This window comes from Eleutherodactylus coqui, chromosome 2 (genome assembly GCF_035609145.1).
Source record: "Eleutherodactylus coqui strain aEleCoq1 chromosome 2, aEleCoq1.hap1, whole genome shotgun sequence".
NCBI lineage: Eukaryota > Metazoa > Chordata > Amphibia > Anura > Eleutherodactylidae > Eleutherodactylus > Eleutherodactylus coqui.
The window spans coordinates 174,042,846-174,058,240 of record NC_089838.1 but is presented as its reverse complement, the minus strand read 5'-3'; the positions used below and the strand labels follow the sequence as shown (position 1 = coordinate 174,058,240).

At 44.9% G+C, this 15,395-nt stretch overlaps 1 protein-coding gene across 3 annotated transcripts in view; it reads right to left on the bottom strand.

Moving 5' to 3' along the window:
- The window catches only part of ATXN7L1 (ataxin 7 like 1), a 107,665-nt gene extending 104,920 nt beyond the window's left edge, over positions 1 to 2,745 (bottom strand). For all 3 annotated transcript variants that reach the window (XM_066591949.1, XM_066591951.1, XM_066591950.1), the window contains exons 1-2: positions 2,556 to 2,745; positions 2,099 to 2,167 (exon numbers count right to left, since the gene is read on the bottom strand). In XM_066591949.1, the coding sequence (XP_066448046.1) occupies positions 2,099 to 2,167; positions 2,556 to 2,745 (259 nt within the window). The remainder of the gene's footprint in view (positions 1 to 2,098; positions 2,168 to 2,555) is intronic.
- Between the last annotated feature and the right edge of the window lie 12,650 nt (positions 2,746 to 15,395).

The following is a 15,395-nucleotide window of genomic DNA, read 5'->3' as shown; positions in this document are numbered from 1 at the left end:
AGCTCTACCTTTCAATGTGGCCCAATCCCGATTTGCAGAAAACACTAAAGAATAAACATGTCACCTGCTTAGCAACAAGAAATGGCGCACATATGTACACCATTGTGCTGGGAGATAGGTCTTCCAGGCGCCATTGAATCTAGTGGCATGGAAACAAGTTGCCTTGTGGGTATAGAAAAGTTAAAAAACGTCTTTGCTCGTTTCGTCAGGGGGGGCAAAGAGAGGTTGTCAATGTGATAAACTTCATCATAGGGTATTGTAAGAAGACCCAAGCACAAACTAAAATTTCCCATAAACCGATGTATATACTGTAGACAGATGAAAGCGCTCACAGCCAGTCCAACAACAGGAAAGGGAGGAATACACTGAGAGGTTTAATAACCGCCTACAAGAATATAGAATGTTCATAGTCATTTCTAAAGAAAAATAGTAAGTGTTTTTGATATATGAAAAACAGCATACATGACAGCCCCAAAACATCATCCATCTTAAAGAAACAAAAAGCTCTAGATGTCGGAGAGAACAATTTCACTGCTGACTAGTCCGTAAAAGCAGACTTAAAACACAGGCGATTATCCAACTAAATTGGTATGTCACTCCGAAAGCAGCATTTCCATTTTTAAGAATGTCAACTGTACTTGACATTTTTACACCAAGCAATCACAACCGAGAATCTGACAGCAATGACGCAAAGTGCGTTCTTCCAAGCTGCCGATTACATTGTAAAATAAAAACTATAAAGTCCACAATACAATTAGGAAACTTTCTCTGAAAATAACAAGTTTACATCTGTGAAGCGATACAACACACAAAAACCCAAGTGAACAACCCCCAGTGCCTCAAGTAGAGTGTCTGCAGTACGGACAAGGAGGCGGTGAAGAAAAAGGTTTCACCTGCAGTTTAGTTAGGAGTCAATGACCCTCTTGTAGGAGTCAGTCTGATTCTTTTAGTAGCCAAGAAAACATCATTAATATAAAAATACAACAAGTCCAGCATCAGTAGATTGCTTGCGCTCATCTCATAGAGCATGACTCTAGGAGTTGAGAAATGGATGAAGGAACTAATAGGTACTTGTACACGGGCGATTAGCATCTGGATTATCACTGGAAACAGCGAATTCAGGCAATAATCATCCCGTGTACACGCGGCCGCCGACAGGGCACGGAGCGAGGAATTGCCCACTAGTCAGAGTCGCTTGGATTTTAGCAGAACTATAAAATGAAGCAACTACCGACCCGTGTAAAGCGGCGGGCGGTCAACGGTGAAGGACTGCCCATTTACTGTGAATGGAGGCGGGTGGGCAGAATGATCCCCGGACGCTCGGCCTCCATTCCCAGAATGACGATTGCTCCTGTACAAAGCACAGGATGAAGTCAGGCGGTGGTCCGTGGGACGGCTGTTGGGCGCTTACGCGTCGGACAGTCGTTCCATATAAAGCTACCTTAGACATTAGGAGGCGGTTAAATCAGTGTAGCAGTCCAAAGGCAAGAGTCGAGAACAATCCAAGGCGACTATCACACACACAGTAGAAAACAAAATTGCTGTAACGTCACACTCAATTCTGCAATGAAATTGGCGCAGGTTTTGTTAAGGATTTGTTGTGGATCCAGCCGCAGCACCCCACTGAAATGAATGAATCCACTAAGAATTTCCCGCAACAGATCGAGCGTGCTGTAGATTTGAAAATCCGCTAAATAATTCCAATCCGCAGCGGACTTTGCGGCGGTTAGTGACCAGGTTTGTTAGACCCCGTTTACTAACGTTGTACCGTAAACAGCGGCAGAATTCTGGCGCCGACAAATTCCACCACAAGTACGGGGCACCAACCAAAGCGTACAACAAGATAGCAAGGTCTGCCAACCCCTGGCATGAAGAACTGTACACATCTGTACGGACAAGCGTCCTACGAGCTACCGCCATACTGCGGCCTGTAAGAACACGCGTGTATATACAGCCCTGCCGCGTCCCCACAAATCGCCTCTTGAGGCCCAACGTACAAGAGTCGCTTAGTCCAATTCAACATGCTTCTATGACGCACCGAACCCACATGCCCAGCGCCCACCCCAGCGTTCGGCTGGCATACACGTAAAACACTTACCTTCTTTATTAAGCCTCATAACCTCCCTGCTTTTTCCACCGTCTTTTCCAGTCTCTTCTAAATCTACATCTGTGGGAGAAAGAAAAGCCAAAGTCAGGATGTGCGTGTCAGCTAAGGTAAAGCGCCAGGAAGCCTGGCATCCATGCCCACCACCACACTGCCTGGGCACTGGCATTATAGCACATACACAGGCGTGCATAGAGGAGCACAGACAGCACTGAGGATGGGCCTCCCTCTAATAGACAGTAAATCCTCAGTGCCAGGCTGCCTCTCTCTATATGTCTTGGGGTCTATGTGGGGCTTGCCCCCCTGGGAGGGCTGCAGGGAGTAGCGCGGGGGGCACCAGGGACCGGTCTCTCACTTTTATTTCTATATATCAATCTAGACGCCTATAGAAGCGCCGGCTGTGCGGCTGATTGATCGGTTACACAGCGATGGGATGGGGCCGTGTTCTTACTGTCGGAGCAGTGTATTTTAGCTGCGTCGATCCAGGTGGACCACGGCTTGCCCAGAAAAGCCTCCGGACTGGGCACTTTGCGATCCAGTGTCGCCATTGCTCTTCCTTCTTGTTGCTTTTCCTTTCCTTCGGAAGCGGAGCGACACGGGATTCGAGGCTCCGTGACGTCATCTTCGGAACGTTCCGACATTGAGCTGACTGGAGGGGAGGGGGAAGCCGAGCGGCTGTGTCTCTGATCCTCCATGCTCATGTTTGGCATGTCCGGGCTGCAGTGCCGCCAGTGACCAGAGGGGGAGCCCCGCGGCGGCGGCGGCGGCGGCTGCTGCTTCCCGTCCCTGCTGTGATACAGTGCCGCTCCCGTGAACGGAGGAGCGGCGGAGACTTACCGCACGCTCCGTGGGCAGTCCAAGGCACCAAAAAAGAAGCTACACATATTCTTAATGTTACATTGTATTTCTATATTCGTCTACATTGCTCCTGGAGTGCTCTTCCTGGGGTGCTGCTCTGCATGTTCTATCATCCTCTTTTCTGTTCCTGCTTGAAAAGTTACATAGGAAGGCATTAAAAGTGCGAACAACTTAGAAAAGAAACTTTGCATGTTTTTTTTTATGAGGGTCGCTTCTCTTTTTAACTAGTTCCTATCTCCGGCTGCAAAACCTTCACCCAACTGGGTTTCCTTTTTATAGGGAATTTTCACACAAGACAGAATTGTCCAAAGAACGCAGCGGAATTCTCACTGCTGGAATCGCCCCAAAATAGGACACAATGTGATTTTTCAATACCAGGCTAACATTGCGAGCAAAAAAATAAATAAAAATAACACATGAAATTAACCCATTGAGATCAATGGGTGATTTTCCTGTGCAAGTTCCATCCATATCGCATTCAGATGGTAAAATGAAAAAGGCACAGACATGGTGCAATTAATTTGCACTTAAAAAATACCAGGACAGGATTAGTAGAAAAGTAAATAAATACTTAAATAGTTCATTATGCCTGAGGAAGAACTCTGAGTAGGTTTCATATCTGCAAGGTTACTTGGTTTCTCTTAAGGCCCATTTAGACACAACAATTATCGCTCAAAAGATGTCTTTTGAGTGATAATCGTTGTGTCCATTTACAGCGCAAGGTGATCACTCAAATGTTGAGTGATCACTTTGCACTCCGAGCAGGGGATGCAGAAGACAAGCGGGGACGCTTGTCTTCTGCATCCAGCTGTTCACCGCTCAGAGCGCCCGGCTATTATACAGCTGAGGACTCCGAGTGGGGGATGCAGAAGACGAGCGGGGCCGCTTATCTTCTGCATCCAGCTGTTCTCTGCAGGGAGCGCCTGGCTGTTATACAGCCGAGCGCTCCCAGCGAGGTATGATGGACGCAGCTGGACAGCTGTGTTCTTCATACCCCGCCTGTCTTCAGGGAGCGGGGTACAGCTGAAACAAGAGTATCAGCTGTATCCCGCTGTGAATTCCTGATAAGGCTGAGTGCTGATCTTTCAGCACGCTGAAAGACAACGATCAGCGACGGCTTAACGAAAACTGCATGATGTCACAATGATTACACAGGCCAACAAATTTTTTTAAATTTTCTGTTGCATGAGATTTTTTAACTGTTTCTAGGTTAAAAAAAATTTCGCCTTTCAGGTTCCCCTGACTACGTGCTACATTGTGATTTGTTTACAGTCAAGTAGAGGAGGTTAAATAGAGTGAAGGCCGAACCCCAGAAGGGAATAAGAACTCGTCAGTCTCACAGTTTGTAATATGGCTTCATGAAGTAGAGACAGATATGTGAATAAACCTGATGCCTTCTTCAACATATGTGGATGCTACACACTTCCTCATCAGAGACAGAATATAACGTCTTTTGTGAGGCTTGCTTACAAAACTTACTTCAAAATTCCTCTTGGTGACCAGGACAAGAAATGTCTTTTGAGAAAATTAAAGCAGGAGTGTTGAACAGTCCTCAAATTCGTGTTTTTTTACGTGATGAGAAATTTGTCAAGAAGATGAATAGGAAGGAACAGGCAGCATAGATGTCTTTTGTAGAAGTTACTAAAATTTTTCTTGGTAGCAAAAAAGCTGAGAATTATGAGGAACTTGTTGAAAAAATGTTAGTGGCCTTTCATGAACTTGGATGCAACATGAGTGTTAGGGTGGACACCCACTGGCGTTGGGTTCATGAATAGCCAATAGCTAAGCACTAGCTGTAATTGGCTGAGCGCTCAGCCAATCATCACAGCCCTTTCAGGAGGCAGGGATTTTTAAATCCCCGCCTGCTGAAAGTGCTGGACAGCAGTGCCGGGGAGCCACCCGGAGGACGCGTCTGAGCGGCGGAGAGGTGAGGTTTTTTTTTCCGTTTTAACCAGTTAAAGGGGTTGTCCCGCGCCGAAACTGTTTTTTTTTTTTTTCAATAGCCCCCCCCCCGTTCGGCGCGAGACAAACCCGATGCAGGTGTTAAAAAAGAAAACCGGATAGTGCTTACCTGAATCCCCGTGCTCCGGTGACTTCTTACTTACCTTGTGAAGATGGCCGCTGGGATCTTCACCCTCGGTGGACCGCAGGTCTTCTGTGCGGTCCATTGCCGATTCCAGCCTCCTGATTGGCTGGAATCGGCACGTGACGGGGCGGAGCTACGAGGAGCCGCTCTCCGGCACGAGCGGCCCCATTCAGAAAAGAAGAAGACCGGACTGCGCAAGCGCGTCTAATCGGGCGATTAGACGCTGAAAATTAGACGGCACCATGGAGACGAGGACGCCAGCAACGGAACAGGTAAGTGAATGACTTCTGTATGGCTCATAATTAATGCACAATGTACATTACAAAGTGCATTAATATAGCCATACAGAAGTGTATAACCCCACTTTGTTTCGCGGGACAACCCCTTTAATGATGATTTTCAGGGAAGGGCTTATATTTCAAGCCCTTCCCCGAAAATCATACTGCAGGGCTTGCCACAAACCACTGCTTTCAATGGGACCATCAGCAGTGCCAATCCCATTGAAAGCAATGGGATAGCATGCTGCACTTCTGCCACAGCTGTCACAGCTGTGGCAGAGGATTCTTTCATCCCCGCGGGGATGAAGGAAACTCCTGCCACAGCTGTCACAGCTGTGGCAGAAGTCCGTGGTATTCTCCCTATGTTTTCAATGGGGCTAGCGCCGCTGCCACTGGCCCCATTGAAAACACTGGCGCTATTCCAGCCATTTTCCAGTGTTTTTCTTGCACTGCGAGGCGAGTGTTTTCACTTGCTCTCACTGCGCAAGATAGAAAAAAATGCCAGTGGGTGTCCACCCACAAGCTGCATTTTCTTAACAGTCATCTCGATCAGTTCCCAGAAAACCTTGGGGATGTTGGTGATGAGCAGGGAGAACGCTTCCATCAGGACTTGCATACAATGGAGGAAAGATATCAAGGACGATGGGATAAGAGCATGATGGCAGACTACTGCTGGTCCATAAAACGCGATTGTCCAGAGCAAGAAAATTGTCTTGTCAGAAAGTTGTTGTTCATTACCCTACACATTTTGTAAATAATACATACATTTGCATCATATCAACTAAGGTTTTTATTTCCCTACGTACCATGTACTTAATTGTGTCGAAAATGCCTTAAAGTGAAATATTTAAATTCTAAATTGCAAAAACAACTATAGCTTACAGTAAAAAACTAACTCCAGATTTGAAATCAGCATACTCAAATTCTACTAAAACAAATGTTCATATAAATGCAACAAAAATTTGTTGGCCAGTGTTATCGCTCAAAAGACGTCTTTTGAGAGATAATCGTTGTGTCTAAATGGGCCCTTACTGAGAACAATCACATTCAAATGGAAGTTACACAGGAAAATCATTCATGTAAAAAACACCTTTAGGCTGGTTTAACAGTAGCGTATTACTGATGAATGTCCCAGCTTGACCATGGGTCTACTGTTCCTAGCTCATCTATGATGCTGTGAGGTCGGATCAGTAGACCAGTGGTTGGACCAGGACACTCGTCGCATTATGAGCACTTAAATGTGAAACTTAAAAGGAATTTGTCACATTGAACAAGAAATATATTCTGCAGACATCATGTTATAGAGCAGGAGGACCTGAGCAGACTGATATATAGTTTAATGGGGAAAAGTCAGTATAACGTGTATTTTATTCATTTATATCCAGGCCCAGACTGGCAATCTGCCCTACTGGGCATATTCCCAGGGGGCGGCTTCAGAGTGGGCTAACAGGCCTGCCACTGCACAGTTTAATCAGCACGTCACTAATTAACTGTAAATGCTTGGAAGACACCAAGGAGCTGACACTGCCTGGCTGTGTATGCAGAAAGGATGTCCAGGAGGAGACCCACCTTTATGGTTCAAGCAAGCAAAGCGGGCAGCAATTTCTCCAGATGGAATTCCAATGACCTGCCCCCTGTGGCATTATCACTCAGTAGTCAGAGAGCAGCTGATCTGCACTCTTTGTTATAAAAAAAAAAACACCTGGGAGTTGTTGTTTTGCTGCAAAACTCGACATGCAGTTACATCTTAAGCAGATATGCAAATGATTAGAGATGTGGTGATTAGATGAATGGTCTTGTCACTTGAAGCCCCAAAAGTCGTTCCATCCTTGGACTATATAAAAGGCTCTCAGAGGCACTGTTAGTGACCTCTTTTTCCGCTTGTATAGAGCTTGCTGACCACTAGACATGTCTCTGTGACACAATCGAAGAATGCGAGAAGCTAGATGGTTGTATCAACGAATTGCCTGCCACCTGGGCTGTTCAAAGGTGTTAGGACAAACGGATGGACTGACGCCGGCCGTGTTCGTGTCAGGAGACCTAGGCGTGAGCACCTCAATCCTGCCTTTGCTTTGGAGCTGCACACTGCTCCCACTGCTGGTGTGATAGTCTGTGGGCCATCGCATACGACAGTCAGTCACCCCTAGTAGTGGTACAAGAAACAATGAAAGAGGCATTGTCCATCAGGATAATGCTCGGCCGCACACAGCAAGGGTGTCACAGGAATGTCCCCACAATATTGTCACACTTCCGTTGCCTGTCCAGTTTCCATATTTGTCACCAATAGAACATGTATGGGACCATCTGGAATGCCAACTTTGGCCGTCTACAAGTTTGCATGATCTGGGGGCTCAGTTGCAGCAAATATGGACCGATATGCCACAGGATACCATATGGAATCTGTATGCCTCCATGCCTACCCATATCACATCCTACATCGAGTCTAGCGACAGCCCAATAGGGTACTAGAGTGTTCAGTTTTCTGTAATAAATTTTCCTTTTGCTCTGATATTGTAATCATTTACTTATATCAATGTTACCAACACACATATAAAGTCTCATTCAGTTCCAAAGACTCCTAGGTGCTTTTGACAATGACATTTTTTTGGACAATGCGTTTATTTTCCTCAAATTTCCAGGAAAAGGGAAGAATACGACAGCAGTATGGGAAGGGGCTTAGCAAAGTAGAAGCAAACATGGGAAGGACAGGAGAGAAGAGAATAGAAGAAACAAACAGTAAGTGTAAATTCACATGAGCGAGCAGGATATTGCGCCAAGAAACTCGGCCCGACCACGCTAGTCATTGTGCGTTATTCAAGCAGATGCAAAATGTTTTTCATTCAAAAATGCCCCACATCACTTCCGTGAAATTGTGATCCTCAGATGTGTGTTTGACGTGCGTCAGAGAGTGGCAAGTGTTTCCCGTTGATTACAATGGGCAACATGACATCGCACTCACATGTACATTGCACAGTATGCGAGTGCCAATGCAATGTCTTTAAAGGTCCCATGGAAAACAAAGGGTGATGCGTTGCAAGGGAACACCAAGAGACAGAACATGCTGTGGATAAAAAAAACCGCTCATATGAATAAGTCAATTCAAAAGAACGCACAAAACTCGCTTGAGATTCTCGTCCGTGTGAATGTAGCCTAAGGAGGAATGGGAGACCTGGTAGGGCACAAGAGGTAGCATGAAATAGGAGCTGGAGTAAGCAGCGTAATAATATATAGCATTACTTATACTATGGTCCTTGACATATATATTCGTCATGAGCAGGGGTTACTTCCCACTCCATGATGGATACACATGACATGATACATCATGGAGATCTGGGTACTGCCACTGTAACCAGGAGACCAGCTACAGCTGCCTGACTGACACACATAGCCCGGCTCCTGGGGCAACTACTTTGATAGGAGCCATCTCGGATCTCAGCTATTTAACATACTAGATGCTATGGTCAATGCTGATGGCAGCATCTAAGTGTTTGACTAAAGGCCCATTTAGATACAATGATTATCTCTCAAAAGCCATCTTTTGAGCGATAATCGTTGCGTATAAATGTCCCCATCTTTCAGTTTTCTGCCGAACTACGGTTTTCTATTCTGCTTGAAAATCATTGTTCGGCAGAACGGCTGATAAGCAGGACTCCACGCTGTGTTCTGCCCGGGGAGCGCTGATTACAGCTGATTGCATTCTCTTAGCTGTCAGCCCCATGGCAGAACAAAGGGAATGTAATCAGGAAACAGCGGGTGGTCTGTTCCCTGAATACAGCTCCTGGCGGCTGACAAGCTACTAATTGGTACTAATAGGCATTAGTACCAAGTAGTAGTTTATGCAAAATGATCGCTTAAAAGTAGAGATGAGCGAACCTACTCGGCCACGCCCCTTTTTTGCCCGAGTGCCACGATTTTCGAGTACTTCCGTACTCGGGAGAAAAGATTCGGGGGGCGCCGTGGGTGAGTGGGGGGTTGCAGCGCGGAGTGGGGGGGAGAGGGAGAGAGAGAGGGCTCCCCCCTGTTCCCTGCTGCTACCCACCGCTCCGCCATGCCTCCCCCCACCCCCCGGCGCCCCCCCGAATCTTTTCACCCGAGTACGGAAGTACTCGAAGATCGTGGTGCTCGATCGAGTAATTACTCGAAACGAGTATATTCACTCATCTCTACTTAAAAGCCATCTTTTGAGCGATCATCTTTGCAGTGTAAATGCACCTTAAGAGAGAGTTCTACCTTTGTCAGCACATTGGTCCATCTGTAACATGATTATGGGGCATCAATAGTTGCTATAGCAACTACAGGTCGAACACTAGCCTTCTGATCTGACAAACTCAGAAATCTATCAGACTCTGTCTAATAGGTTTAACTATCAGTGTAATTGTATAGTACACTGCAACCTGTAAGTTTTGCAGTGTTCCATATAAATGATCAGGTGATAGTGAACTAAAAAAAAGGGAAAAAAGTTCAATAATGTTATCACTGAAAGAAAAATCTGTTTTTCTCCTTACATATCACTTTATAATGTAAAAATGAATGCAATTAAAACATACAGAACTAGTATCACAATGTTTGTAATAACCCATACTAAACTATACTCCAACTGAAGATATTGTCCTGCATGATGAATGTTTTTTGGTCACCTCGCCTCCAAAAAGTGAAATATAGAGGGTTAAAAAAAAAAGTTTACGTACCTGAAAATAGGACCATAAAACTACTGCTCTCCCTGAAAAAGCAAGCTGTCACATAACTATAGTTCCATCAAAAAATAAGAAGTTATGCCTGTCTGAATACGGCAATGTGAAAAAATATTATACAAAATCCGAAAAACAAAAAAATTTGCACAGAAATTTGGTTTCAATATAATGGTAATGACCCACATAATAGAGGTAACATGTTATTCATGCCATACAGTGAACAGCGCAATATTTAATGCATAAAAATGGCGAAATTACTGTAATTTCCCATTCCTCCATGAAGAATTGAATAGGTGAGATATACCTCAAAATGGTGCTATTGAAAAACATTTCTCAAGACATTAGTAGTAAATTTAGCACTGTATACATATGGAGCAAATTTTAGTTTGTGATATCATGCAGGGGGATTTTCTTATTTTAATCCATTACAGAGTTATTGTTCTCTTATCTTAACACATCAAAACTCATTGTAAAACAAAAGTGTAAATAAAGCACACCAATATCACATGTACTAAACAGTAAACAGGCTGTTCTTCATAGATAAATGACTGCCTGTTTACACAGGTCGAGCATCCTTGGATTTTTTCTGCCTGCAGAAATTGGCATTTAAGGTCCACTTAGGGTGGACACCCACTGGCGTTTTTTTCTCCACTGCGCTGCGAGAGTAAGTGAAAAGTCTCGCAGAGCAGTGCGAGAAAAACGCTGGTAAATTGCTGGAACATCGCCAGTCTTTTCAATGGGGCCAGTGGCAGCAGCGCTAGCTCCATTGAAAAGATATGGAGAATACCGCGGACTTCTGCCACCGCTGTGACAGAAGTGCAGAATGATATCCCATTGCTTTCAATGGGATCGGCAGCAGTGCTGATCCCATTGAAAGCTTTGCTTTCTGGCAAGCCCCGCAGTATGATTATTGGGGAAGGGCTTGAAATATAAGCCCTTCCTTGAAAATCATCAATAAGTGTTAAAAAAAAAATTACTCACCTCTCCATCACTCAGACGCGTCCTGCGGCTGGCTCCCCGACACTCCTGTCCAGCACTTTCAGCAGGCGGGGATTTACAGATAGTGTTTAGCTATTCATTCATGAATAGCACTATCTTAGTTATTCATGAATGAATTGCTAAGCACTATCTGTAATTGGCTGAGCACTCAGCCAATAGCTAAGCACTAGCTGCTATTGGCTGAGCCCTCAGCCAATCAGCACAGCCCTTTCAGAAGGCGGGGATTTTTAAATCCCCGCCTGCTGAAAGTGCTGGACAGCAGTGGCGGGGAGCCAGCTGGAGGACACATCTGAGTGATGGAGAGGTGAGTAATTTTTTTTATTTTTTTTTAACACTTATTGATGATTTTCAGGGAAGGGCTTATATTTCAAGCCCTTCCCTGATAATCATACTGTGGGGCTTCCAAGAAAGCACTGCTTTCAATGGGATTGACAGCAGTGCTGATCCCATTGAAAGCAATGGGATATCATTCTGCACTTCTGCCACAGCTGTGACAGCTGTCACAGCTGTGGCAGAGGATTCCTTCATCCCCATGGTCCCCGCGGGGATGAAGGAAACTCCTGCCACAGTTGTGGCAGAAGATGCGGCATTCTCCATATCTTTTCAATGGGGCTAGCGCTGCTGCCGCTGGCCCCATTGAAAAGACTGGCGATGTTCCAGCGATTTACCAGCGTCTTTCTCGCACTGCGCTGCTAGACTTTTCACTTACTCTCGCATCGCAGTGGAGAAAAAAACGGTGGGTGTCCACCCTTACACACAACAATTATCGCTCAAAATTCGTTCAAATTATGTCTTTTGAGCGATAATTCATTGTGTGTAAATGCTATATTTAAGGCCCATTTAGACACAATGATTATCGCTCAAAATTCGCTCTAAAGTCGTCTTTTGAGCAATAATCGTTGTGTCTTAATGCGCGGCCATTGTGCACTATTCATTCATCTGTGAAGGCAGAGGAAACTGGATAAGACATGCATCGCTTTTTTTTTTCCACATGGACCATTGGCCCATGTGAAAGAGCCATGGTGTGAATTGGCTATATGGCTATAATGGGTCCATGTGCTGTCTGTGAATTAATTGGAAAGCACAGAGACAGGATATACGCCCATTTGAATGGGCCCTTACTGTTGAGGACCTATCCACAGGATAGGTCATCAATAGCAGAACGGTGAAGGTCCATAATTTGTAGACTGTACAGTGACCCGAGTAGGTGTAACATACGGAGGCCCATTGAAGTGAATGAGACTCAACATGCAGTTGAAGAGGGGAATATGTTATACGTGCCATGTTCTTTATGCAAAGTTCTATACATATTGAATAACTGATGTTTTATGCTGTTTTATGCTGTTTGAGGTGGCGTGTTGCCATCTAGTGGCAGAGTGTTTTTTCTTACCATTAGGAGAATGTTGAGATGGGTGGTGGTGCTTCCGCCCATTACTGTGGTCACGTGGGGCATGGTGGCGTTCGCTCTCCAGCCAATCTAAACGCATTCTGAAGTGCGCCATTAAGGGAGTTCCTGGCACCAAGTTGTCATATGAAGAAGCTGACTACCAGTTGGACAGTTGTTTGATCACCTCCAGTAGGCCTTGGAAGCTTAGGCTTATAGTCGGGTTCCAGTCAACCCTGTATCTCTCTTGTGCCCAGCTTGCAGCAGTGTGTGGTATTCTGGTTTGAGGAGAAAGAGCGTTCTGTGCTCTCCGGACTCTACCACCATCTTCATTTCCACCCTTGAGGGAGAAGCCAGTGCCTCCATTCAATTCACCATTGGTGAAGCAAACCCGTTAAACTGGAGATTTTGCTTAAATGAATGATTGATTTACAATTTCGTTCTGTGGATAAATTAGGTGTAAGGCTTTGATAGTATTGAAACAAAGTAAACCTACCCCTCGCTCTGTGAGAGAAATTAAAGACTCTGGTGTACTAACTTATCCCGCTCGCATATGCCAAAAGACTATGTACTTACCATGATTTATCTCAGTTATATGGAATGAATACCTCGGAGTGAAAGTGTTCTTGCTGAGTGAGCTTAACTGTTTTCAAGTTACTGTTTAATGTTGAATAAAGCAAACTTTGAAAAAGTAGCCAGGGAACCATGGCCTATATATCTAATCCATATGGGCGGAAGTCTATGGCAGTTCTTCTCCAGGTCTGTAATTGTCAATATGTCCAGGCCTGTTACCGCCAATATGTTCAGGGCCATCAGTGCCCAGTGCAAATCAAAGGACTTACTGGCTGGGGAGCGAGTCTGAGTATCATTGAGCAGCCGCCATGGTAAGATCCCCATCTTCTAACCGGCCGATACCCCCCTCCCCATCAGGGGATCTCCCCTTACATAGTACCAGTTGGAGCCACTGCGCAATGTAAGGAGCTGTCTGCTTCCAGCATAAAGACAGCTCCGCGCGCACATTGACCAGCCCAGAGGAACAGCTGATTGCTGGAGATCACTAGTGACAGACTCCTGCCGATCTGCAATTGATGGTGTATGCTGTGCACAAGTCATTCATAGTATGGCCTCAGTCACACGGGTGCATCGGCACCCGTACACCGGCGCCGATGCGCCCGTGTGACTGACACCAGCAGACGGACGTACCTGCAGACGGCCGTCTCTTCAGCGCTGGAGGAAAGAACATGTGACCGGCTTCATTGCCGGTCATGTGTTCTTTCCTCCGGCGCTGCAGAGAGACGGCCGTCTGCAGGTACGTCCATCTCCTTCCTGCAGTCACACGGGCGCATCGGCGCCAGTGTATGGGTGCCGATGCGCCCGTGTGACTGAGGCCTAAAGGTGCATTTAGACACAAAGATGATCATTCAAAAGATGGCTTTTGAGCGGTCATTTTGCATAAACTACTAATTGGTACTAATGCTTATTAGTACCAATTAGTAGCACATGAGTGGCTGGGAGCTGTTTTCAGGGATCAGACCACCCACTGTTCGCTAAACACATTCTCTTTGTTCTGCCGACGTAGCTGACAGCTGAGACAATGTAATCAGCTGTTATGAGCTCCCCCTGGGCAGAACACATTGTGCGGTCCTGCTTATCAGCTGTTCTGCTGAATGATGGATATCATGCCAAACTGAAATTCATCGTTCAGCAGAAAAATGAAAGATGGGCACATTTGTATGCAACGAGTATTGCTCAAAAGATGGCTTTTGAGCGAATTTTGAGCAATAATCGTTGTATCTATATGGGCCTTAAGAAGTGGGACAACCCCTTTAAGACTTCTTCATTCCTTCAGATATAGTCTTTGTTCTAATATTTTATTGCCAAAAAAACCACAAGTAAAATTGCATGCACTTTTTTTGACAACATCTGGATTTTTTTACAGGTGTTTTTTCTTTTGGTGATGTTTTTAGTCACACATTTTTTCTTTGGCATTTTTATCCTATAGAGAAGTCAATGGGAAAACGCCAATATAAACAATGTATCTAGAGCATGCTGCAATTTAATAAAGAGATGCCATGGACCCAAAAAAACACAGCAAAAGTGATAAAATATAACACTTAAAAAAAACCAAATGTTTCCATTACATTAATTGTAAAATATGAGACGCTTTACAAACATCTGTCTCTACAAAAAAGCAACTACATCTAAACCTTCAAATGTAGTGTTTTTGCAAAAAGTACTGTGCGAAACTACCCTAAATGATCATGCATCTTTAGAACACTGAATAGTCTATTTAAAGAGTGAACGTTCACTAGCACTGGGTGCAAAGCTTCCATAGATAAGACTCCAAGTCCACAGCAGAGACCTGTAGAGGAGTGGGGAAAAACCTCTTTTTGTTATATTGATTTATTCATCATGTGTAATGTTTGAATAAAATTCATGTACATAAATTCTCTTTGTGAGGTGGTGGTATTTTTAGGAACAGGTGAAGTGCAGTCAGGTTGATGTGGGTATGCCAAAGTGGTAGGAAAACATGGGGGCACAGGTGATAGTGAATGTCACGCTGCCCACAGGAGACAATATATACAGTAGACTTGTTCCTATGTTGGCAGAATAATGTGAGGTATAGCAAGAAGCGACAATATGTTGGTCGACGATTTCAGAAGCATTGTAATAAGAGCCAATGAAGAGTGTCAAGTCCAAGAAGCAAGGAAATAGAGGTATCAAAGAACCAGTAAGAGAATGCACATCTGTGAACTGAAGAAAGCAGGCAGAGAGATGAGCAGGGTCATCAGAGTATTGGGGTCATTGTATTGCCTAGGTATACTCACTGCTAATACCACTATCACGTTCGTCTGTACGATGGAAAGCCCAAAGGTTACAAAATCCTGTTACTGTGCAGCAATTTTTTGCTGCCATTAAAAAATGTTTTTTGTTATGAAAACCCAAGTTTCCCAATTTCCTTGTGCAATACACTATGGTACAGCCAGAAATCCAC